The 27,057-nt window shown below is 44.5% G+C and overlaps 1 protein-coding gene across 8 annotated transcripts in view; it reads right to left on the minus strand.

Annotated features, from left to right (window-relative positions):
• The window catches only part of LOC108877911 (neuron navigator 1), a 94,925-nt gene that overhangs the window by 47,457 nt on the left and 20,411 nt on the right, over nt 1-27,057 (minus strand). For 5 of the 8 annotated variants that reach the window (XM_051071216.1, XM_051071220.1, XM_051071219.1 and 2 more), the window contains 3 exons: nt 17,442-18,275; nt 4,860-4,962; nt 2,851-3,177 (listed from right to left, as the gene is read on the minus strand). In XM_051071216.1, coding sequence (XP_050927173.1) covers nt 2,851-3,177; nt 4,860-4,962; nt 17,442-18,275 — 1,264 coding nt within the window. Of the gene's footprint in view, nt 1-2,850; nt 3,178-4,859; nt 4,963-17,441; nt 18,276-18,527; nt 18,946-27,057 lie in introns of those variants that run through there. The other 3 variants (XM_051071223.1, XM_051071221.1, XM_051071224.1) reach the window with 3 other exon arrangements.

Below are 27,057 nucleotides of genomic sequence, written 5' to 3' on the forward strand. Positions count from 1 at the left end.
CACACACGTGCTCAGGGGAATGACCAGTGCATGGTCCTCCCTTCCTGCTGTTTCCCAGTGAGAGTGACATGTGCGTGAGTGAGAGTGTGGTGGTGGTGGGGGTTGTGGGGAAGAGGTCTGGTTCCAGATGTAATTGGGACTCCTAAGACAAGCAGAGGCCCGGGCTAAAGAAGCACAGGAAACTGACATAAGGAGTCCTGACTGTGTTATGAGAGTATAGGGCCTGTGTGTCAGGGAGGTCATGGTACAGTCACTGTAAACCTACCTGCTGTGTGAGTGTGATTCATACCTATACAATATAACTCAAGTGAGTCACAGTGAGACCCCTGATGAGTCAGGTCCAGCTCATCCATATATGTTTATGACCAAGTTTATATTTGAAGACACTGTTTCCTTTTCCGTGTAACAGAACAAAGAGATGAGTACTACATAACCCAAACAAAGAACATGTGTGTGTTACTGATGCATTATGTATGTGGGGAAATCCTATGTATTATATATGCTGGGATGAGATATTGCAGTGTACTGTGACCTCTGTATGACAGGGGTAGTGTCTCTATGTATAATGGATGAGGATGTGTAATAAATTATGAGATGAGGGAGAGTAATCCAGCATGGGGCTACCTCAAGTTGACAGGCTGGATAGAGCAGCAAGATAGGGACAAACAGCAGCACCAGCCTGCCCTCTAGTGGTAAAGGCAATAAGGTCTGACACTGCAGCATGATTGAGAGAGAAGTCAATCAACAGAAATGCAATCAACAACAATTGTGATAAGAAATCAATTGCCTAAAGTTTGTTACACTGAAATGCCTGTGTTTCACCAGTTCCAGCTTGTTACATGTGAGGATTTGCTGCTTTTTTGTGTTTTCTATCATTGCAAACAGATTATCTTTGGGTTTTGGAGAGTCGGTAGGACAGTTAGCTAGCATAACATATGTTATTATCTCATTGCAGATATATCAGTATCAGTGTATATGTCAGCTGATAAATGCCACAAAATTGCTTTGGATCACATTAGATTCTACACATGTTTATATTATTCCACCCTTGTGTACAAATCTTTGCCTAGTGCAGCTTCAGATAATATAAAGACATTACTTCAGTCACAATTTGATCCAAAGAAGAAAGAGCAGATAAGAACAGCAGCATTTCCCTTTTTTTGTCTTTGTCTGTTTACAAGTTTGTGAGACTGTTTTGTTTTGCCACCATCTTGTTGTCTATCTTTCTCAATCTTTTTTCCCTAACCCCGCCAACAAATGTTGCCTTTTGTTTTGCCTCCTCACACAAAGAATAATATAAACCTGTATAACCACTAATTGGAGGCCATGACCAAACACACAGTAAAGCTACCCCAAACTGTGGTACAACTGATTTCCTGGTGACTGGGAGTACATTTTTGTGGTTACCATGGAGATGTCAAGCTGTGGCCAGCAGAGGGTTTTTTTGTTGTGTGTGTGTTTTTTTTTTTTAAAGTTTGGTTAGACAAAGTCTGCTGCTTTCACATGCATACACACACACACATACACACACTGCTGAAGTTATGATGAGATAATGTGTTTTTCTTCACTGTGCTTAAAGCTGGTCAGTGAAACACGATGCTGTGTGAGCAACTGAGTTAAAACTGTTGTGTCATACCTTCTCATATTGGGACAAGAGCTGCAAGTTTTCCAAAACTAACCAAGAAACTCCAGAGAAACACAACTCATTCTTCAACAGACCCTCTAAACTTGTGCGTTGATGATTCTTCCTGAAGGTAGTCAGACAGTAATGCATTGTCTTGCTGAGTGACTGCGACTCACACAAACAATAGCTACCAGCATGATCTCTCTTATGACCTGTGCCTCTCATTCAAGGAAAACGACTAACTTTCACAAGGGCACGATGCACAATCTTTTTGGAGTTATCATGTTTGGGGTCATCACACCCAGACAGACATGAAATGAAGGTTATAGACAATGACACACTTCCTGTGAACTGCTCAGTTGTTGCTGCCACAGGCAGCTGGAGAGAACCAGCTGTGATGTGTGAACGGAACAGAAAGTTTGGTAGATGTGATGTGAGAAGTGATACTTTAGCAGATTTACCAATTATAGGAGGGAGAGAAGTTTCAACACCCGGGTAACAGCCACTACACAACACAGCAAACATGCCAATGGGCATTTCGGAGGCTGAAAAGGCTCTTGTTTTGTTTTCTGATGTGATCTCAGCATCAAACCTTTTGATCCAAGGAATCCATGGCTACTTTAAAAACAAAACTTATTCTGACCTTGACAGCTCTGACAGATCCCACATTGGCTAGACAGAACAAGTTACCAGTTTTCCAAAGACATCTGCATTCTAGCTCTGCCAGGGGGCTCCAGTGAGCCAACGCCGCGAGGGGCCCTCCACATGGAAGCCTGCTGGCAAAGCCGACGGGTTCGCAGCTGAATATGACAGGATGATCTCTGCGAGGGGGCTTGATAATGGTGACATCATTCCTGGACTCTGCCAGAGGGCTGTTTTCTGACTATGGGAGAGCCAGCTGCATCAGGAGGGCTACAGCTGCCAGTGTCAAGGCAGACACTGGGGCGGGGGGGGGGGGTTTGTGATGCATTACAGAGGGGCTGATAAAGGCTTTGTAGTGCTGCTAAATCACTAACTGCAGGCCTGACTGCAGCTGTGGGGTTGTAACAGTTGGCAGGTGGCAGGATTCACCTCACAAGCAATGCTAAGATCATTAATGAGACACTAGTGCCCTGGTTATTGTAGACTACAGCGCCATGTGGTCATGAAATGTTCTTACTGCTGCTAAGGTGAATGAATCAAAGGTGAAAACACATCACTTTCAAATACCAAAGAACACAACTCACCCATTCCCCAGATCGTCAATATCATCGTCGTCTTCATCATCCTCGTTTGGGCTCTTCCCGCCGAGGTCGCTGTCGCTGAGGTAATCTCCCTTCAGCAGGGCCGGATCTGAGTCGTCCAGAGCTTCGATGAGGTGGATACGAGAGGTGTGGCTGATCCGGAGGGGAATGTCTGACGGGGCGTTGCCCGTGGACGGAGCGTCGCCGGCCTGCAGGCGGGGGCTGGCTTGACCCTGGCGCCACGACAACGGAGAGGACCGGTTCGAAAGACTGGAAATGGAGAAGGCAGCAGCTTCGTCGCTGTCATAGCACATGGTCCCCTCCACGCAGCTAATGGAATGAAAAAGAGGGCATGTTTTAGGATTCTTTAGTGGGTTAAATAATATATATTCAAAACAAGTTTCCCTAGAGAGTTGAAAAGGACGAGCAAAGACAGGAAGTGAATGTCTGTCTTTAATTTCCTCTTCTTTTTTTTTTAACTCAGAAAAGCTTTGGATCTGCTCCCTCAATCCAATCATCTATTCTCCTCTACCCACCCTGCATCCTCGTCTCTCAGAGGGATCCCACTGAGAAAGCCTTATACTGATTTTAAAAGGGATCCAGGATTAGTTGGTATCTAGGTGCCTGTTTATGTGTGTGCAGCATTTGTATCCCTGCATAAGTAATACGTATGCCTGCTCTATTTTCATGCTTTTTTCCTGTCAGTAAACATGCCTCTATGTTCTGTGCTCTGTCACTTTTTGTGCGAGTCTACAAGCATCGGCATCACCAACATCACAACCACACGTGTTCCCCGTGCTAAAGCAGCACAGCACGTCACTGCTTAGTGCCTGCGCTGAGAATGATGAGAATTAGCATATTAAAAGTTGCTGGCTCTCAAACTGTGTGACAGTATGTGCGCTTGCCTGCTACATTAACATTAATCTTGTCTGCAGGATACAGAATCAACTTCACAAAAACCGTCAATAGAGACATCTTCAAATGAAAAGCTTAACCAACTACATAAAACAGGCAGGAGGGAAGCGGAGTGGGGATGAGAGAGAGGATGCTACCTATCTTGTTAGGATGGATTTTCACAGGGGTTTCTGCTCGTTACACATGCACAGTGTATCAAGGAAAATATGTGTAGACAAAACAATTTGCTTGCTCACCAGTCCATTTGTTTAATTCATGCAAATTTCCCGCTCTAAACACTCGTTTTTCACAGGAAATATGACATCTTGTTTGCACAGGAAACTTCTACGAACAGGCTGTAGGGCCTCAAAGCAAAATATGTCCTCGGGGACAGCGGGGAGTGATTCAAGGTTATTACAGTACGATAAAAGTATGAATGGCAAAGGAAATGTATTCCAGCAGGGAACCATCTGCTGATTTGCTCTTCATGTAGGGAGCTCCCGCTGAGGGACAGAGAGAGGATACATGGCAGGAGACGCCTGGACAGGCGGACGGAGGGGAAGCTCTCAAGGACAAAAACCTGAAGACGGATTGGACGCGACCGAAATCAGTCAATGACAGACAGGAAGCAAAGGAAGGGAGAAGACACACACACATACACGCCCACGTACAATTAATCAGAGCATTATTGCATGTCTTGTTATGTGTGTGAATGTTGAGTCGTGAGTGTGCATTGGCAGGGTCGGCTTTGAAGTCAGCTTTGAGCTAATCCTGCTTCAGTTCCGTATTAACCAACGCGCAGGGAGAGTAGAGCAGGCAGAAAATGACAGACTAACGACTTCTGGCCCATCAGGAATACTGATATTGATCTGAGACAGAGAAACAGGCAGTTAACCACCACACCCCAACACACTGTTAGCAGTGTCAATAAGAACCTGCCCATCTCAACTGCTGCTCTTCTTTTTTTCTTTTCTTTTCTTTTTTTTTTTACTAACTATTCCTGGCTTACTTGCTTTGTTTGCCTTTCCTTTTCTCTTGTCTCTACAGATGCTGTCTCGTTTGTGTGTGTGTGTGTGTGTGTGTGTGGGGTGTGTCATGTGGGTGTATGTGTGGCTGACCTGTGGCTAAGCTGCACCCCTCTCAGGCTGGTCATGGTTTCCTCCAGGTTCTGTCGCAGGTCCAGAACATTTTGCACGGTTCTCTTCCTCTGGGACTCCGGGTCTGCAGGGGTGCACACACGCACACACACACACGCGCACACGCGCGCACACGCACACACACACACACACACACACACACACACACACACACACACATACATACAGAAAAGAGATATTTTTAGAGATGAAGTGCCATGTTACATAATTAGAGGATAGAAAAAAAAACACTGCCTTCCTCTTCCAACATTTACATTTTTATACTACATATACATTCAAATTCACAATGACTTACAGTAATAGATATGCTATGAAATAATTAGGAATTAATCATGGTTGTTTCCTATGTGCTCAAAACTGACAATGCAGACTAACAATCATGTAATATTATGGTAATCATATAATGTTCAGTCTCTGCAACCAATGGATTATATCTAATCATCAAAACAAAGCCAGAAACATAAATCTACAACAGGGGAAACAAAATGACAAGACTAGAGACATGACAGAGGTAAGAGTGGCAGTGCAGCCACAGTTTTTTCTTTTTCCAGATGGTAGTGGAGAAAAAAATAATTAAATATGATGGCAGTCAGATTGGCAAAACAACAGAGGAGTCATTTAAAACCATACAGTTCACATTGCTTCTCTGTCTGTCTGGAGCCCTCTTTCCCTCCTCTCTAACCACCCTCAGTCACAATGCCTGCTCATTGCACTCTGCCCCTTTGCCCCTCCACTGCTCCATGGCAGAATGGCAGAATCACATAAAACCACCAGGGGACACATTAGCATCTCACCCCTTCCTAATATGCTGTAATCTGCTCGGATTGGGCCACATAGATTCACGCTGGGCCATCTAGCCACACTGCTGTTTCATCATACAAGTGTGTGCATGTGTGTGTGTGCGTGTGTGTATGTGTGTCTTCAAGCTGCTACCCCCAGGGAGTTGGATGACTGGATGCAATCAAAGACAATAAGATTTTCTAAATCGTCTTGAAACACTTTGAGCTACTACAACACCAAAGCATTTTAACCACTTATACTGCAGAAACCCAGTGCTCATGCTCAGGAATGTCCTAATATTAAATAGGTTTCAATTTACAGCTTTAATCTCAAAATATGTCAAACTGTTTCCATTTTTATTGCTGCTCAGTTCATACCCAGCCAGGGGTTAGAACTATGACTCCGATCTCACACTGAGAGCCAAGAAAAATCCACTCACATGAATAAACAACCACATTTAGACAGTAAACTAATCAGGACACCTACACTGCGTGACATGACCTTCACCCCTGCTCTCTCTCTTTTACCCTCTGGTGTGTATTTATGTGTAACTGGGGGGGATGGCGATAAAAGAGTTATGGTGCTAAGATATGGAACAGTCTATTCAGCCCTGAGGTTCAGTTCAATAGACCATTAGATCCATGCCAGCTGACTCCCAAATGAGCACAGCAAAAGATTTACTATAAACGAGGAACACAATAAGACATAAATATAAATGAGGTAGGTGTATTAAGTAATTCTTGTCAGCCAGATATACTAATGACATTCCCACCTAACTTGTTTAGTGCTAATTAGCAAGGTTAGCATGCAAAACTAACATGGTGAACATGGTAAAAGTTATGCCTGCTTTGTGTAAGCGTGTTAATGTTGCTATTGTGATGCTGGCATTAGCATGTAACTGTGCCGGAATACAACGTCACAGAATATGTGCTGGAGACTTTCAAATCTTGTTAAATATTCATAAATTCCCCTTTTGAAAAACTAAAAACTGAAAATGTATTCTGTATCTGGAAAAAAAAACTAACTACGAGCACATATGACCCTGACGACACACACATACACACACACACCACATTTGCAACCACCCCTCCTATGAACCAGTCCAGCTGGCTAGTGAGGAGGTGAAGGGGGAGAGACCATTCTAATGAGCGAGGATGGCAAATCATGAGCTGTCAGAGGTGTCAATCTCAACAACAGCTGCAGACTAACTACAATATTTTCACACACACCGAAAAACACTTAGACCAGACAGGATTTATGAAGCCTGATTGATTACTCCAAAAGACAATGGCTACACAGACAATTGATTAGGCAACCCTAGGGACAGGGAGCTCAGTGGGAATATAATAAAGTCATTGTGATCCAACCTTCTGCCACTAACACTGACATACATGGGCACACACATTCACATGCTGCGAATGTTTCATAACAGAAAAATATATATACAAAAATAGAAGTTCTTTGCTCTGCAGGAAGTGCTCATGTGAAAGGTACTGGTGCACCGTGTGGAGATTCAAGCTGTAAAGAGACACTTTACTCAGCTTTAAAATGTTCAGTTTTGGTGATCTAGTCGTACAAAGGTTTAACAGGAACAAAGAACCCACGCAACATGCAAACACAGACACACATCTGACACACACACTCAGGCACATGCAGGCTTTAATTGGGCGATTTTAATTAGCCTAAATGCGAGCTTTGTTTAACATTGGCGTCAAATTGATTAGATACGGTCTGTGTGATTGTGCATGTGCCTGTGTGTATGTGTGTGTGTGTGTGTGTGTGTGTGTGAGAGTAAATGTCTGTAAAAGACTTCCTGTCCCGCCTCTGCCCTGGCCCTGGTGGTCCCAGCTGGCATGGGGAGGGGGTGTTTTGGTGGTGGGGGAATTAGAGATGCAAATATCCCTGTCAGCCCTGGCAGCTCCCCAGGGGGTACAGATGAATTACACTCTTCTGGTTTAAAACCAGCGTGTGTCTGTAAAAGTGCCCGTGTATACATGTTGGGTCGGAAGCTCCACCTGCCTCTTCTCCATGCACTCGTGAACACGCACTCCAGCTCTGAAGAGGCTGTGAAACCAGCTGAGGAGCCTTTCATAATGGCCCACTCAGACTCTCAAAATGAGAGTCAGCAAGTTGGGAGTGAGAGCATTATTGTAAGTGCATGCGTGCACTGCACGTGCAGGACAACCTCTGCATCCTAATGCAAGTCTGCTCCCAGTCAACACAGACAAAACAAAACCGACAGAAAGAGAGACTTCAAAGAGGCCAAAGAACTGGCAAGTTATGGAGGAAAGCAAGAGAGTATTTTATTTTCTTCCTACTACACCACAACAAGATTACAGATGGCAAGACTGCATAAATGTACAATAAAGAGAGGCCTTTTTTCTCTTATTGTGTGTTCTTTCTGGTCATAAGACCATTAAACAGAATCACTGGCCTTTGAATCAGCAGCAATGTGAAGGCGCCTGTGCTTGAATCCTACAACAAAAGTTTGGGCAGAAGTTCACACAGTGCTCGGGACTTATGGTCAAAACAGGACATGCATAAATCTAAAAACTTACTTATTACTCAGAATTGTCTCATGTGAATGCTGTGGCATGTTGCTGCCTAAGAAAAACTGATATTTTAAATGTTTTTCTTATTGTAAAGAAAATCCTGTGAAAAGATTACAACCAATACTGTTTTAGTCGAGAATATACTAAAATATCTGTGCACCTCTTTACCAAATGTTACTCACACAGGAGTAAACATGTTTGTTGGGCACTAGTTTCAGCTGTGTATTAATAGAAATTTGGAGCACAATTGAGTTATTTCACCATCTACAACCTTCTACAGGATAGTGCATGTAGGCTTGCTCAAAAGAAAGTGCAGTGCTGATGTTCACCAAAAATGAAGAACTATGCTACCCCAGTGCAACAGTGTGAGTCATTTATGTGTTTTTAATAGTTTTAGGACAACAGTGGGAGAGAAACGAGCTATATCAGGCTTTGGATACACAGGAAACACTTGCTGGTGGGATAAATGAGCTCTGGTTTTGGTTTTTTGATTCAATAAACATAATATGAAATATTAGCAACCTTATCTTTTAAGAGAAGAGGATGTAATAAGAGTGTTGCATGATATGGACGTCTGATGGCTGGCAGAGAGTGAATGAAAAATAAGAGAGAGACACTGCTGTCCACTTTGGCTTCCTCTCTTGGTTCACTTGACTCTCCTCTCCATTAGAAAGAAACAAACTCCCCAAAGATGCACTAATGGCTCTGTCCTTGCAGGAGTGGTCTGCTGTTGTGGGTGTGTATATATGTGTTTGTGTGGTAATATCATGTCCGTCTTTGACAGTGTGGTTCTGTGTGGGGACTGTAAATGTGTATTCACGCGTCTTGCTGCACAGGAGCGGTCATCTTCGCCGGCGAGAGCTTCAGTTGTGCAGAATATGAATGAAGGTTTGAGTAATGGCTCCTGTTTCTATTCTTTCTTTCCTTCCCTCCGGAGTTCATTTGTCCCTGTCCTGCCCACATGTGTGCACATATGTTAGTGTCACTGTAACCCCCACCTCTGGCTACAGTACCCTTATCACATGATAGATGGGTGTGGTTGAGCATCACTGGTACTACACTGTAAAACGTCTGTACCTCGAGCAATGTGTGTCTTTAAAATAGTCATACACTTCCAAACTGGCTGTTTGTCTGTTGCAAAGATGATCATTACAGCATTCCTGACAAGTGATGTAAAACAATCACACAAACAGGATGTTAGTAAAACCTTTGTGGTTTCTGTTATTGTTTCAGCCTTTACATCATGCAGAATATTTCTTTAGGGCATGGCTGCAAAAATGGAAAGGTGAGGCAAAGATAGAGAATGTGATAACCCAGATATACACCGGTCACAATGCGTTTATGATCCTACTACAATACCAAGATGGTTCATTATTTCCTATTTCATCTGACATGACCATCCAGTCTAATGGTCTCACTCCCTGTCCTCTCTCATTCTCTTTTTGCTGTTCTCTGTCTCCGCTTGGGCCTCCCGTCGCAGCCCTCTGCTGACCTCAGACAGTTTGCAAAACAGGAAGCATTACAACACAGAGCCCATTCCTGCACATCTGGACAACGCGGACAAACACACGCTAATGCGCCCAAAAATGTGCATCCACGCACACATACGCGCGCAACACATCACACGCACTAAAGTTCATCCGCTTCACCGGGATGTTGCGACAGGATATTAGAGCCACTGAAGATCGAATCTGATATGCGATATGAATGGTTAATGAGTATGTCCTAGCACAATATTGTGTACAAGAAATATGAGCAGTTGTTGGTTAAAATTGCTACAAATGACGCAGCAGTCCTGACAGACTAGTGTGACAATGTACATGAGTGAGAAAGAGAGGAAATTAAGAGGGGCTGCTGACTGTGTCGAAATCCATTTAAAACTGGAAAACCCTTGCACAAGACTAGATTCCACAAGAATGACTGTCTTAGAAACACAGTTTCAGACGTGTGAAAAATAAACTAGATCCAAGATACTCAGAGTAGTATTTACAACAGTTAAAAACTTCCATCTTCACTCTCTTATCCTCTCAGCCCTGATCTCCTCCCTCCCAAAAACCTGGCTCTCTAGAAGTTGGTCCAAACACAAAAGTACACACATAAACACGCTCACCATGCCTCCTTATCTATAGCCCTATCTCCTTAAGGGTCACAGTGCTATCCGCTTTGAGGGAAGATGAGGAAGCTCTAAGTGGCTCGAGAGAACTTTACTTCCTCTGAGAAGGAGGTCGAGACCTCAGCCAGTCAACACCAAAGAACATCTCACCTCTAGCCCTCCTGATTAGACTTCAAACCACAAAGAGGGGTGTGTATGTGTGTGCGTATTCCTCTGTGCCGAGCTGCACTGGATGAGAATAAACATGTGTGAGGGGCTTTGAGAGTGAAGGGGTGAAGGGAGGCACATTCTAAAACACACACCACATATAAACACACACATGGTATGCAGATGAGGGTGTCACCTCGAGGGAGAACAGTTTGACAGATGTGTGTGTTTGTTTCTGCGTGTCAAATATGTCAGCTGTATCTCTTGTGTTTCCTCTGTACACTTGAAAACTTTCAGTGTGAATCGAAATCTGAACAAATCTAAATACAGCATGCATCACACACACATTCATGCAAGCACACAGCCACACACTTACACATATACTAAAGAAACCCAGCAGCGAGCCAAGGCAGACCATAACGTGTGGCAATGTTGGGGTGTATTTTCGTTCAAGAGAGTTGCTTCCTGTGGAACTGTATTTTATGATGTGCTTAAACCCAGCTGCAGCATCGCTCTCACATGGCAGACAGTCTGCCTGCTGTGGGTGAGACGGTAGGACTGATGACAGCCAGTACAGCAAGTGCAAAATGCAACGCAGTGAAGCACATGGACAGAATTAAACAGTCAGAGCAGTTTGAAACAGATGACTCCTCAACATGATTGTGGAAATCTGACTCTAATGATGCTATTTCATGAGATGCGAACTGTATGTTGTATTGAAATATGTCGATTACTTTTTAACTGTCTTTAACTTCATGTCAGAATTCCCAAAGCCCAACATGACATCTTAAAATGTCTTGTTTTGTCTGACCAATAGATATTAAGACATTCAGTTTACAATCTTAAGTCAAGCTGGAACCTGTGGATTTTGACACAAAAAAAGAAACGGTTCATCAGCCAATTCATTTTCTGTTGATGGACTAAACGATCAATCGAATAACTTTTGTAGTTCTGGCTGACATGAATAAAATCTTGCATCACAGTCTGTAGATCTAATTTATATGTATAGATATTGATCCATTTTTCTGGAAACTCAATTAAAAAGCTTCTTATGGATAAAACAACCTGATACCCACACCTGACATCATTTCTATAAATTCAATATTGTCATAAAGCAAAGGCAACCTAATAAAATAATAAGAAATATTGATAGCTCCCTTAGTATATAGGGTATGGCAAAATCTCTAGCTGTATGTCTGCGTTTTGGACTTCACATGTCTGTTATGTGCCTACTGTGTTTGTTTACAGAACATCTGTCCAGCACTGCAGCTGGACTGTGCCCAGACTGTGCCCAAACAAAAATTCTGTTTCCAATTCAAGTCTGACAACTTCCCTGTCTGGCTTCAGAGATCTGATCTGATGAGAGAATTAATTCAAATCTTAGGGCATCCATTTATATGACTTCTTACATTCTAACACAGTTGGGAGATTAAAAAAAATCTCAGTACTTATGATCAAACCTTCAATGCTTTATATTTATAGTTTATAGGATCAGAGGAGGTGTTGTGAAAAGTTGTTCCGAGGTTGCTGCTTTAGCTTCAGCCTACACCACTGACACTGCATTAGTGTTATCACTGGCTTAAGCTAACCACAATACTGTCATAAGACTCAGATGTATGAGTGTGTGTGTGTGTGTGTGTGTGTGTGTGTGTGTGTGTGTGTGTGAGCACAACTGATAATGTTTCCTTACAGCAGCCCGGACATGCAGACAGCTACATCTGTAACAATGGCAACTTTTATCTGAGACCTTTCATGAGAGGAAAACACAAATAGAACAGAAATAGATGAAGAAAAGTATTCCTCATCACAAGGCGGCCTACATAACTCTGTCTCTATCTAGCCGACTCTCTCTCTCACATACACATAAGTATATTATATCATATTCTACCTTTTATTTTATAAGTTAACTATGCATACAACACGTTTCTGTTAGCACCTGGTCAGATTAACAAGGAAATATAGGAACTAAAGATACTGAACAAGGAACTGAACAACAGTGAGACTGAACAAGTTATAGTCCCTTAAATATAATAGCATTTTTGGCCTATGATCAGTATCATATCATTTCCTCATCCATCTTCTCTACTTCATCATGATATCTAAGCTAAGTACTTACTTGGCTGTTTCATCCTGTAGCAATTGAATGGTAATTTTCCCGTGACACTCATTGTAGGTAAGTGAAGTGTTCCAGAGTGCTCCAGCGACATCAATAAACACTTAAATCTTTCAAGCATCAACATAAACATCAAAGAATTAAAAAAAATAAAAATACAGCCCTGTCATACTGATGGCTAGAAAATGAACAGACTATATTAGAAAAGATAGAATCTTAACAGCATAATAACGTGCTTGTTTTTTTAGTGATAAGCAGTGTATGTGTGTTGTGTGAGAGCTGATGAGACAAAAACAGAGAGTACTAATATGATTTAGGAAGAGGATGGCAGGAAGCAGACTGCACTAATGCAATGGCTCCTGCATTAAGTCCTTAGAGACTGACCACAAAGTACTGTAAACACACACACAAACACACACACACACACACACATACAACCAAGGAGAAAAATGCCTAATCATGCATACATCCATATGTGCAAACATTCTTCCTATCTATGAATACTCCTGGTGACAAAATCCCTGTCACACCAAAAAGATGTCCTCTGTCCTCCTCCTGAAACACTTGTACCAGAAATATCCTCTCTGCTGTCTGACTGGTGACAGAACACTGCTACCCGTCAACTCACATCAAAGTTGAAAGAGAGGAGGAGGAAGAGGAGGTGGGGGGGGAGAAAGACAGAGAGAGAGAGAGAGGGGGAGAGAATTGGAGGGATGCTTTTATTCCTCGCTTTCCTTGGGCGTTTGTATTTATTCGGCTTGTCACCACCTCCTTGATGGGAGGACGACTGCCCCGAATCCTTCAGTCAGCGAAGCTCGGGGGTTAGAGCCAGGCGCTCTGACTGCACCCGAATCACATTAAAGACTCAGCACTGTGATCACAATGCAGGGATGGAGTATGAAAAATACCCTGCCACAGCCAAAAGGATGAATAACGTGGGAGCACGGACAGGAGAGAATATCAGTGACTGAACGTGGCACACACACTGAAACTGAATGTGTGTGTGTGAGCTTTAGAGCTGCAGTGCTTTGTTGTTATTTCCTGCAGCGCTGTTAAGTTCTCTTGAACAGGCTTGTGTGTGTGTGTGTGTGTCTTCTTTTTTAGGCTTTGTCGATTCCTCTGTAGGGTTTATTGTTCCACAGACAGCTGACGAGGATGCAAGAGTAACCACCAGCCACACAAACATGCCCACGCACACAATACAATGTCACACTAAAATAACAAGCGCGTCGGCAGTCAAGGCCGCCTCTATGAACATTCATGTGTCACCGAGGCGCATTTAATTCTCTTCGGCTGAGCCTTCATCGTCACGTGCGCTGCGGCTCCCCCAACTTCTACAACCAATTCGGCTCAACACCAAAACCCACATCTCAAATCTTCTAACCTAAATCTATATTCTCCATCTGATCCTTCATAAAGTAAAATTCCCCTAAATACCCAAATCTCCATCCAAACAGATGTCCTTTTGGCTTTAATCTGTAATTCATTTTAGTCTTGGTGGCTGGCCTTTCTCAGGGTGATAGATCTGTGATTAGTGGAATGGAGGCTGAATCTTCTCATTATCTTTATGCAAGGCCTAATCTGGTTGCTTGTTGGTGTCTTTAGACTGGATCCTCTCTAAACCATGCCTGCCCCATGCTGGGGAAGGCCACTGCTTTAGGGAGCTTACCCTCTCCCACACACCTCATTATGGGGGCTGGATGGGACCAGGGAGGTGTCATTAGTGGCGCACATCTGAGGTTCAGTGCCTTATATTACCCTGGGCAGCCCTATGTGGTATAGGCTTCACAAGGTGCTCTTGTAAAGGTGCTCATTCTCTTCCTCGAGGATGCTAATACTGTTAACAAGATATATTGTATAATACGAGCTGCATTTGGGAGAATTACTGCCGAATGTCCAGAGCTGCCGCCTGTGGACACACAAGTCAAGTAATTCTCTAAATCCAATTAGTGAAAACCTCTTCATCACTCAGTGGTTAAACATGTATGTCCGATTAAAGAAAAACAGATAATACTGACACTAATCCTAAATCACTTCACAAGATAAACATATAGGCCTAATCTTGAAATCCTGGATTGTCTTTTCTTCTATGTATGTGCATGTGGGGGATGGTGGTCCACATATAGCTGATAGTCTTTGGTTGTACATCCTGATTGAACCTGCTTGGCATTCTCCATTATCTTCGTCCACTACTGTAGGCTAATCACAACAGGGCAGTGTCACAGTACATACCACCAACTACCGTGCAACATGACATGTACAAGACACATGTACATATTCTACTCCCTGTAGCTAACAGCTAACATGTAGCTTCCATTACAGCACGGCACGACCAAGTTACCGTTGATTCATTGTGACATATAGTAGCGTACAGTACGGGTACACGTTGCTCTCATATATGGAGGAAACAAGTGAGCAGCGGGTGGGACTGTGTATGGGAAAGGAAGGAGTGGATCACTGGGAATGATCCATTGAACATCCATAATCTATCTTCCTATGACAGAGCGCACGGAGCAGAAACCAATTAGCTGCGCGTCCCATCGGAAATGGAGAGGCAGATACGAGAAAGGATGAGCCCACAGCCGCAAGCTACAGGCCAAGTTACAATTAACCTCTCCCTAACACACATACACACACACATGCAGACACACGAGTGTACGGACGCAACCAACTCACACACCTGCTGTGGTTTCTATGATAAACCTCTGGCAGGTTGTGGTAGGTAGACAATGCAATGACCTAAAGCTACATTTGATCACTAGGGATGCCAGATAGAAATTTAGGTCACTGGCTATTGCCTTTATCTTACCCCAGTATTTTTTTCCTTCTTGTAGTCTCTCTCTCTCTCTCTCTCTCCTCTCTCTCTCTCTCATTTATTTCCCTCTGTGAATGAAGTCCTGCCCTTTCACTTTTCTTCCATTAATCTCAGTCCTTACTCTGTTCCTCCCTCTACGTTCTTTCTGCCTGCTTTTCCCTCCCTCCACTACCTGGCTGCCTGACGTAGGTGTGGCCGGCAACATCACAACAAGGACTAGAACAAGGTCACACACAGATACACACCACGCACACACTCACGCATCATGTACAGTACATACGCGTGCTCAAAGCTGCGGGGGCAAGGTCATGCAAGCTGTGAGTTGCAGGAGGCAAGCTGCTGAAGAAAAGAAAGAGGAAATGAGTTGAGAGGGAGGGAGACAGAGAGAGGGATGATGATAGACGGAAAATGATTTCCTCACATCAAGCACCAGATATAACGACCTGCTACACTATTCTCTCGCCATCTCCTTCGCTCTCTGATGCTATCTGCTCCTGCCGAGAGGGAGGGAAAGAAAGAGAATGAGCAATAGATGGAGAGAGAAACCCAGACACACAGAGATAGTGTGTGTGTGTGTGCGTGTGTGTGTGTGTGTGTGTGTATATGAATGAATAATGGATGATAGGTGCGGATTCAGACAGTGGTTTGACCTATTAGTCACAAATTCAGTCAGTATTCTCGCAAGACGCCCCCAGTAGCTAAAACTTTGTGTATACATTGTGTATCCTGGGAGATTCACCCTCCCGCCATGTGTGTGACACTGCATGCTCATGAAGGCATTTGTGTGTGTGTGTGTGTGTGTGTGTGTGTGTGTGTGCGTGTATGGTATAGCTCGCTGACTACCTGCCCATGCCACCACCCCCTCAGATTCCCCTCTCTCCTTCCTCCCACACGTTGCCCCCGGTAACAGGGGGAGGAGGTGGGGATGGGGGGGATGGGGGTGGTGGTGGTGGTGGTGGATAGTGACCATCTGTCAGTAGCCCGGAGATCAATGGAACTAGAGGGGAGGGGGGAGGGAGGGGGTGAGGCTGGGGGGCGGGGAGGGGTGAGGGAGTGGTGCGAGGCTAAATATGTGGCCCACTGTGACCCAGAGCCTGGCTCAATATGCTGCCGTTTTATTTACCGACCAAAAAAAAAAAAAAAACCCCACACACCCCACCAGTCCCACTCACACGGCCTTTATTAACGAATGGCTGATTTTTGGCATGATCCAGGAGACGCTAAGACTGCAGTGTTGATATGACACTGATATAAAAGATGCAGCTTAGACTCTCAGCTACTACTGCATACATGGGTGCACACATGTGTGAACTGCTTTCAATTTTAAAATGCGCTCCCATGCCGACAGAGTTGTGGATGTAAAGGTGTGTGTACGAGAGAGAAAAACAGAGACGGAGAGATATAATGAAAAAACAAGAGGGAGGTATTTGATATGTTCAATCTATATCTAGCTCACTGTGGCAGTGGGTCAGATGAGACTAGGACAAAACACTCCAGCGCTAGCTAATGATTCAACAGCAAAACAATGTCAGCCCTGTGGAAATGCTTACTTCAGCTGCTTCATGGGAGCACACAACAAGACGCGCACACACATTTCAGCAAACACATACAACATAAATCAATTCTACACATATGAAAAGAACTGATTTGACTGCTACAGTGATGTAAACGGGCGGGGGGCGGGGGGTGTTTGCCGCCTACAGAGTGAGGGGTTCTCACCATCGTATGGTGAAAGGTACTTAGAAAAACACACTGATATTATGCTCTGCTGTAATAGAGACTGAGCTCATTTAAAATTCACTGTTGATGCTGGAGCTAGAGCCAGAGCTGGAGGGAACAGTTTGGGTGTGGAGAAAAGAAGAGAAGAGAGGAGAGGATGTTTATGTTATTCAATGTCCACTGAACTGTTAAGTAGGTGAACTTGTTGACATAATTCCCGTATCCTGTCCTAAGTGAGGTACAGCAAGGTCTCATGCTTGAACCTTTCTGTTGTCATGCAAAATAGGGGTAGAAACAGACTCACCAAGCATTTGGCTGAAGAGCAACTGCTCCAGGTCTCCCAGGACCGTCACCACTAACTCTGGGTCCACCTTTAGAAAGCCCTTATCGTCTTCCCCTTCTATCCCTTTCCTCTCTTTCTTCTCCTCTGTTGACAGAGATGCAGATCTCCCTTTCTCTGCTGATTTCTTACCATTAGTCCCAGTACTCCCAGTACTCCCAGCTCCGTTGGAGTTAGCTTTAGCTGGGTGGTTGGTGGGGTCTGTGTCTGTGCTCTGGCCCACCTCAGAGGCCTTGCTGATGGGCTTGACCTCAGCATAAGGTCCCCGTGGTTTACCAGGGGCAGGGATTCGACTCGGCTTGCCTGCGTTAGAAGTCAAAGCCGGGGAGCAGAGAGTTTTGGGCTTTCCCTGGAAGAGAGACTGTTCTGACTTTGAGAGGGTCCGAGAGAGTGGCGGTCTCCCACCACCAGCCTGACCTGTCTTAGTCTGGCCTGCTTTGTTGGTGCCAGCACCAGGCCGGCTTGTGTCATCATTCCAACGCGGAGATTGATACAGGTGCAGCTTCTTCTCAGCATCAGTGAGCACAGACAAGTTGCTAAGTGATCGCTGCTTGCGTAGACCGGACGGATTGGGGATTGGGATTGGGATAGATCCAGAGGAGGGCCGGTACACCTTGAGCTCTGACCCGGAGGGACGTGAAGGTCCCTGGGGCAGAGCGGAGGGCTTGGGCGGGGGCTTCCTAGAGGCCATGGCCTGGGCTGAAGTATCCTGGCAGGAGACAGCAGCAGACCTGAGGTCCAGCTCTCTGGGCTTAGCCGTCATGCTAATGTTAGCCACATTAGCCTCCAGCATCCCCCCTGCAGAGAGCCAAGCAACAGCATCAGTGACACACTCTAAAACACAGCAGACTAGCAGACTGAAAGAAATCGAGGGAGAGAGAAAGGTGTAAAAACCCCAGGACTGTCTGGTTTGTTCTCCCTCTTTGCCTCTCTGTCTCCACTGGGTCCAGACTGAACCAGACTCCCTGCTGTGTGAGACCGTGGGTTCACCCCTCTGTTGAAAATGACGAGTGGGTTAGTAGAGTGGCAGTAGCAGTCACCCTTACTCACTGCTGGTAATCCATGGATCTGCAGATCTGTGTCTAGCGTCTAAATCCACTCCCTCACAGCGTGTCTGCTGCAGCTCCACACAGATGACAATAGCGCCGCTAGAATAAAATACAGCACTGACCAACCTCTTCCTCAGCCTCCCCCTCTGCTTCTCTCTCGCTCTGTATTCCCTCCTGCTTCGCAGGCAAGCAGCAGCCGACTGACAGGAGAAACAGTCGCAGCAGCAGCAGCAGCAACATCCCCCCCTCCTCCTCTCTCTCTCTCTCTCTCCTCCCTCTACCTCTCGCTAACTCACTGGTTTGCTCACTCTACCCCCGCTGGCTCATTCACCCTCCCTTTCCTTCATCCTACTCTTTCCTTCCCTCCTTTTTTCTTGTTGTCTCTCTTTCTCTCCCCTCCCACTGGCTGATTCACCCGACGATCACCCCCCTCCCTCTCGCTCTCTCTCTCTCTCTCTCTCTCTCTCTCTCTCTCTCTCACAAACACACGCCGCAGATGCTGGTGTGTATTATGCTGCACACCAGTGAGTGCGAACATAAGGGCTTGGCAATAAATTACCAGTATCTTGTATAAACTCAGCTCTTCCCTGTCCTTGTGTTGCAGTAACAGCTCTCTTTTCCCCCTCACATCCTTTTTAAGAGTTGCCTCACTAAATCACTCCTCCCTTTTACTACTCTCCTTGTCCACTTTGCCAGTTAATCCCTTTGTTCTTATCTCTTTCTTTCTTTCCAGAAGAAAGAAAAAAAGAAAGAACGAAAACAAGAAAGAATATTTTTATCGAGCTCAGCTGCGTGTGACTCAAATTATCTTGAATGCCAAATATTGTAGCCAGAATAAAGACCCCCCGCGCACATACATACACACACACACACACACACACACATCCAATCTTTCATAATCACATTAGCTGCTCTATTCATCCATTCACATTCAGAATTTCTTATGAGTCCTAATCACAAGAGGCCCACCCATGATTAGGCTGATACAAATTATCTGAAAACCAGCCGTGACTGCAGGATCAGCTTAGGAGAGGAGAACAGGACGCACACTTACACACATACACATTAACCAATCCCTAATACACAATGCAATAGGTCAGTCACTAATTATCCTTCGATTAGCAGGCCAACAGACCACAAATGATCATCACATGACCCCCACCCCACCTGCTTTATATTACCTCTGCACTCATCTCCATTGCTGTTTTCTCATTTCCCTCCTTCCTTCCTTCCTTTCTTCCTCCAGACCTACAGTAATGGCACCCCCGCCCTCCACCACCACCCCCCTCAACAACAGTTAATATAGAGGCACAGGCCGTTAAGTTTGAAGGGTATAGATTCATCACAATCATCAACCCATCCGTCAGCACAACCATTCTAATACTCCAGTGCTTTAAAACAAGCGCACATGTACATGCGTGGGTGTGTGAATGAGTGGTGGTGTCTATATTTTTGTCTATCCTCCCCTGCATGTGTATGACCGTGCCTGCGTGTGCGTGCGTGGGTCTGTCTCTGCGAGCGTGTCACATTGATGAGACAGGCCCAGAGAAGCCACAGCTCCCGTCCAGGGACCGCGTCCAGGGCTCTGGCACGTTCAGCTACGTCATCTCATCGCTCAGGACACCCCATCCCAGTCAACACAGGATGCGGGAGTAGCTCAGACTTTTCTCCATCCTCTTCCTCCTCATCCTCGTTTCTATTATTCCCTTGTTTCACCGCCACTGTCGACCTTGCCCGACCCAGATCCTTCACTTCAAATACCTACAGAACCTATTCCTGTAACTCCTCCCAACACACAGGGCTGGGTGGAGATCTGATAAGAGACATAAACAGAGGCAGAGAAAAGACATGATGTCATCATTTTCTCATCTGCCTTTATTCCCATTAGAGGTAATCATGATGACAGGGCATAAAATGAGCTTTAAGTCCATCATGACTCATTAACAATCAATACAACTGTTTGCAGTTCAGTTTGTTTTTGTGTAATAATGCATCCTGTCTGCATACACGTCTTGTCCTTTAACTGGAGGAGTGTTTATACACCATTAGTACACCTCTCTTTCTCTTGTATGCAAGCAGCAATGCCTGCAGCTATGATGTTATCAGGCCTAAAACCGTTAGGAGCAGTATTCAGACAAGCAGCCTGTTGGGCTAATGCCCATTTTCTGTTCCATTTGCATAAATCGGTTGACTCTAAACCAGAGAGAAAACAAGCGATGTCCTGTTTGCTCACATTCCACACTCAATATTAGAGAGGTGCTTTAAAAACGGCTCATTTTTCAACAGTAACCAAACTGGCGCCAATCGAACTGAAAAATGACAACGACACATATTAAGGTACGTGCACAGCACAGTTGCCAGCAAACCTAACATCCATCTGGCCTTGAATGAGTGTGTGTAATGCAGGAGCTGAGTAGCAGACAAAAACACAGACATACACTCGCTGTTTTATTGTGCAAAGGTTAAAGCCATTAATTAGAAGCAGCTAGCTTTAATAAAGGGCCAATGTTGAGGTGGTTGTGCCACGCTGAGGCCAGAGCTGTGTGGTGACAGTTATGGGGGCTCTGGGGGCTGGTAGTGGGCCAGTAGGGGGGGTAAGGGATGTAATTTAAGGCTAATAGGTGCTGCACGTCAGCTCTTATATCTCCCTGATGAGGGATTAAGGTTAGTCAAATGAGAGTGACCACGCACAAGGCAGGTCTGTGTGGTACACAGATGCACGAGGGGGCAAAGACATGCGTCAGTGCTCTTAAAAGCACGTAGACACACAGGTAAAGTGTGTGTTGGCAGCACACAGCTACTTGTTTGTTCCAGTACTCGTCTCTCTGGCTCCACAGTCTAATCACTTTAATATATGGCTGATGTAAACATATATTCTCTCCCTCTCTTTCTACTTAGTCTCTCACTCGCTCTCCTTAACTCTACACTGAGACACACACACACTTAAACACACACAGCGTGCCGTCTGTGCAGGGAGTCTGACTGACCTGAGCAATCTGGCCTGACATCAGAGAAGCTGGCAGCTTCAGAGCCTGTGCCACTGCTCAGTATTAACCTACACATTCAGCACGTAGCAGGCTCTCACACATTCAGTATGTCACAGAAGTGCGTAGAAGTGTGTGTGTGTGTGTGTGTGTGTGTGTGTGTGACCAAGTTTGTGGCCTGACCAGAGTGGCTGGAGCCTTAGGAAACTTGCTATGATGATGAGCAAACAGTTCCAGACACGCATAAAGACACTTTTAAGTAAAAGTAAGTAAAGGTAAGAGAGACAGGTAGACAGAGATATAGGGATGAATGGATAGATTGAAAACACAGAGTGAAATAGAGGGAGAGAGAGGAGAGAGACAGACAGACAGGCTGAGAGAGGCACAGTGTCTCAGTACTTTGCATGAGTATATTTGCCCTAGCATCTCTAAACAGTTTGGAACAGTTTCACCACTATATTTCTACAGGGCAGTCATGTAGCCAGTAGGACACACACAAACACATTATATGCATGTTTACAAGGTTACACAAGGTCTCCAGCTTTGAAAGGAAAAGTACTGTGAGAGAGGAGGAAAGCGCTGCTGCTTTGGACGTAACTAATTGTATCAGAGTGCCTTAAACTTTAAGAGGAACGGTTCCCATTCGACTAAACAGATGGCGTGTATTCTCACTTTCACCCACTCCCTGTTGTCACTCACTCCCTCTTGGTTCCTGTTGTTTTGCCTTTTTGTGTGTAAGTACAAGAAAAAAAAAGATGAGACAAGCGTGAACGGGGCAGAGAAGTGAGAAGAAAATGACGGGAGAGAGTGTGACTGAGAATAGAAGATGAAGAAAAAGGGGAGCGTGTCAGAGCAGGATGGCAGACACCATGGAAGAAGCCTATTGGATGCTACTGGTGAGAGAGAGGAGGGAGAATATAAGAATGTGAAATTGTAACACAGAACACAAGGCAACGAGGAAAGTGAGAGGAGGAGGAGGAGGAGGAAGAGGACGGGGTGAGGAAGGATCTCTGTATGTGTGCCAGAGGAGCAGAGGAAGCCTGTAAGACAGAGAGGGGATATCCTGCCTCACCGCCTCGCCACTCCTGCTACATTTGCTTATGTCCGCTAATACACTAATGCATGTGGGGTGCACAGGACATAAGGATGAATACCAGACCATGACACACACATACACAAGGGAAGGCTAACAGTCATACATGCGCTGGTAGTGCACCGACACAATGACATGACTGTTAATGTCCTGTTTACACACAAAACAACTCAGACCACAATCAGATCCATACAGTACGTGGCTTCCTGGTCCGACTCAAAAATGTATGTGTGAATGAGAGAGGGAGTTTTTCCACAATGACACCTCTCTGGTGGTCTCACTCAGCGCTGATGATGCACAGCATGAGTCACTGGCCTAGGCATTTGGGCAATTCATCCACTTAAAGGCTATCCATGAGTGTGAGTGTTATCAGTCATCCTAACTTCTGATTCCGGGGGCGCAAACAGTTAATCCAACAAAAACACCATTCTCTCCCAGAGAGAATCATGAATCACACACAGCTGAGAGCTGAAAAACATCAACCGTGAACTGGAAAGTCTTAAAGTAAGGAAAAAGAATTTGTGTGTTTTTAAATGGATGACTCTTTACAGACGCTCCCTCGCAGGCGCATCAGTGTTGACATTCTCAGCACACTTCCCAGGGGTATCCCACAATGCTGTGCTGCAGAGGCTGGTTGCTTGGTTACAGCGTGGTGTGCATACAGCAGCGATGGATATCATCAGGTGTGAGTGTGTTCGCTAGTGTAATTGTGCCTCAGAAAAACTGCTGCTGAAGTAAGATATACAGAGGTGGATAAATAAAAATGTAAATATTGAAGATACACATATAAATACATAATGAGCATGTATGTGTTCATATTCTGGCATGCGCGCGTGTGCTTGATTCTTCATGGGTTATTAATTTGACAGATAGATGTCTTTGTGAATCCATTCCTGTGTGAGTGGGTGTGTGTGGTCCCGCAGACACACAGGGAGGTTACACACATGACTGACTCCATAATTCAACTCCCTGGGTTGGGAGTCACCTCAGAGGTCAAAAGGGATCTTGTGTGTGCACTCATTCACCCATTCCTCAGTCCCCCCTTCTCCCTCCTTTATCTTCCTCCTCATCTCTCGCTCTGTCTCAGGCGGCCATGCGCTTCCTAGATAGTACGGAAACTTCCCGGGGGGTGGGGGGTTAGTTGGCAGGAGGAGGTGGCAGCTCTGTCTGTGCATTGCCACACAAGGGCAGGATGGCTCAGTGTGTGAAACTAATTCACAGCTTCTCTGTGAGTCTGCGTCAGTTTTTCCATGTTTCTTCATGTGTGTATGCATGTGTGCCTTTCTACTCTTCTGCATGCATAATGTGCATTCATGTGTACATCTAAGACACTCACTTTCCCACACTCCCACACTCATGTGATGTCTTATTCTAATCAAACCCTGACAGGAACAACTGGGCCTCCATTTCAGCTGTCCCAGCAGTGGACTACACAACTCTTGAGAGGCCAAAGTTTGGGTCAAATATAGAGTAGGGCTTGACATTAAACCCTAAATAGTGATTACTGCCCCACTCCTGGTGATGAGCAAGGACATAATCTAGTGCACGCTTATGCCTGATCATCTTCCCAAAGCTACTAAACCACTCATCACTGCCTGTCGGCAAATCGGCATATGTCTCTCTGATTAGATTGGCCAAAGAGGATTATGCACTGTCTAAGAGTAGATGCAGCCCGGGGGTTATCAAAATGCTATTCACTAAACTGTCCAGGGGCATTAAAGAGATGGCGAGCATGAAATTTATAAATTCCAAGCTGATTTCATACCTTCATTACTAAAGATTTGCCTTTTATTTGCCTAAAAGTGAGTGGCATAAGGGTGTTAAATGTAAATGTAAATTAAATGTAGTTCTCTATATGAAGATTCCTGCACTGGGGTCTGCAGAGTAAAGTTAACATATATACATAAATAAACATATACTGTACTTCTATCTAGAAAAGTAATTTATCACTGAATAGAATCATCTTTTTAGTGTATTTGTATGCTCACGGTTTATCACATACAGTATGTACTAGCATTCAGTTTTAAAAAGACTTTAAAAAGTCAAAACTACTGCCTTTTTCAGGCTATTTCAGTTGCCTATAAAAAGTGCATGCCAAGCTTTCCATGTGTGCACCACTCTGACTGGTGCTTATTAACACAGCAACTGAATTTAGCCTTGGATTCTTCTGTGAAGCTGAGCAAAGTAAACATCTAAACTTAAAGTAATTTACAGATCAACTGTATAAGTTTGTATTGTCAATTTCCTAGCACAAATAGGACATATATTAGGCTCTCTTTATACTCAACGGTTGTCAGTTTATTATCTACATCTAGACTGAAACTAATACAGTCTGCAATAAATCCTATTTTCCTTTTCATTTTGTGTGATGTAGTTTGTGGTGCTGTGGAACTGTATTGCGTTATAAAGAGAGGTGTTTTTGTTATTAGCGAACTCTTGGAACTTTCTCATCCACTGTGTGGGAGACAGTCCTGGAAGCTCCCAAAGTAAAGCTCAGGGAAGCGGACTGTGCACTTGCTTTGCAACGTAGGTGGGAAAGTTAACCGGAAGTAAATGTGCAAAACCAAGCAGTTGGTCCTCATCCTGAAAGCCTATTCTCTTGTAAAAGTAAAAAATATTGTTTGAAAACAGTTCCAGTAAAGCTTAAATCCCACTTTTGTGTGGATTGCCTCAGTCTGTCGAGTTCAGCATCTTCCTCGCCTTAGAACTGCAGTTTTAGTGGCTACACTGAGCTCATTACACACTTGAAAACAAGCAACACAAAGGTGAGATTTATGCTTTGTAACAAGTGTTCCCAAACAGTTTCAGTTTGGCAATAGAAAAGGTGAGCACTAACTGGTTGATTTTGCAAATACACAGCATGTCTGGATAACTGCCCCACCTCCATTACAGTGCAGAGCTGCTTCCCAGCACTTTTCTCAGGCAGCTTCTGAACAGGGCTATTATTTAGCCTATCCTCGTTGATATAAAAGGGATGGACAAAATATGAGAAACACCTGCCTGCATAATGCAGTGCAGTTTAACAGCATCACAAACTGCAACCTCCAAAGTGATCATAAAGTTGAATCAACACCTCTCTAAAACAGTTCATGAAAGTAGGATTAGAATGCATTCGTTTTAGCTAAGTGCACCTAATAAACTGTCAACTGAGTGTATATTATAAAAGAATAAGTTAAGGGAGCTGGGACCATAATACAGTTCAGTACACTACTATGCAAGCTGGCTCGTGGCCACCAAAATTAATTTTTGGCTCACCTTGAGAAAAACATCATGAAATCTCTCTCTTCGAAGGAACGCGTGCCGAGTTATTTCAAAATAACATGTTGAACTCACACCTGGAAAGTACAATTTGTTTTGTTTTCTATGTTTAAATGTTAATGTCGGTGGTGAAGTCACTGGATCTGAGATGGTGGGTGTGGGCTGCTGTGCAGTTTCATATCCTCTGAGTTTTCAGACCAGATGTAAATCAATCCTCTATGTTTGTAGGTGTCTGTACAGTGTGTGTGTGTGTGTGTGTGTGTGTGTGTGTGTGTGTGTGCATGAGTGAGAGAGAGAGAGAGAGAGAGAAAGAAAGAGAGAAAGAAAGAGAAAGAGAGAGAGAGAGAGAGAGAGAGCTGACGGACTCTGAGAGCGTCCGTGGGGAATATCGGGCCATACCCTCACTGGGAAATGAAAAATGATACACAGTCCACATCACATTTATCTTTCAAACACCATCTGTGTACTGTCACATGCGCACACATACACACACATGCTCGGACACGAGCGCACGCTCAAATACTCCTCTCCAGAGAGCAACAAGGTCAGGAGGTCTGTGGCGTAATTGAAAAACCACATGGTGCTACAGTCACTTTAAATGTTCAGGTCTTCATTAGGGTCTCGGATTGAACGTGTAAGAGCTGATTATGTTACTGCTGATTCAATCTATGTGAATGAAAGCATATGGAAGACATTCACTTTGGGGAAAACTACTCTTTTACCAATACTCACTCAGGACAACCATAACAAAATCACATCATGATTTGGCCTTGTGTTGTGTGTTCAACCAGAGTCCTCAGCTTTGAAATGTTTAACCAACATTCAATCTGTCTTTTCATCTCTGTGTTCACATTTTCTGTTTTCTTTCCTCCTTACGAAAAACAAAATCCATCAACCCACTGACCTCATCAGCCTCCCTTTTTTAATCTCTCATCCCTCTCACTCTTTCACCCTTCCTTCCAACTTGCCTTCCTCCTATTTCCTTCCCTCCCTCCTTCCTAAATTACAGTTATTACAGTGTCAACCCACCCTCCATGTAAATGCAGCTTCAGAGGAGTCTGAGACACTTTAGTTCTGTTTCTAACGCCTGCTAAGGACCAATTACAAGGCCACAACCATAGTCCCTAGACAGCCAAAGACCTTTAAAGACTGGGGCTGGTCTGCCACAAGTTCCCATCCCCTCCTTTCCTTAGCCA

Source organism: Lates calcarifer, linkage group LG6, assembly GCF_001640805.2.
Source record: "Lates calcarifer isolate ASB-BC8 linkage group LG6, TLL_Latcal_v3, whole genome shotgun sequence".
NCBI classification, from domain to species: Eukaryota; Metazoa; Chordata; class Actinopteri; family Centropomidae; genus Lates; species Lates calcarifer.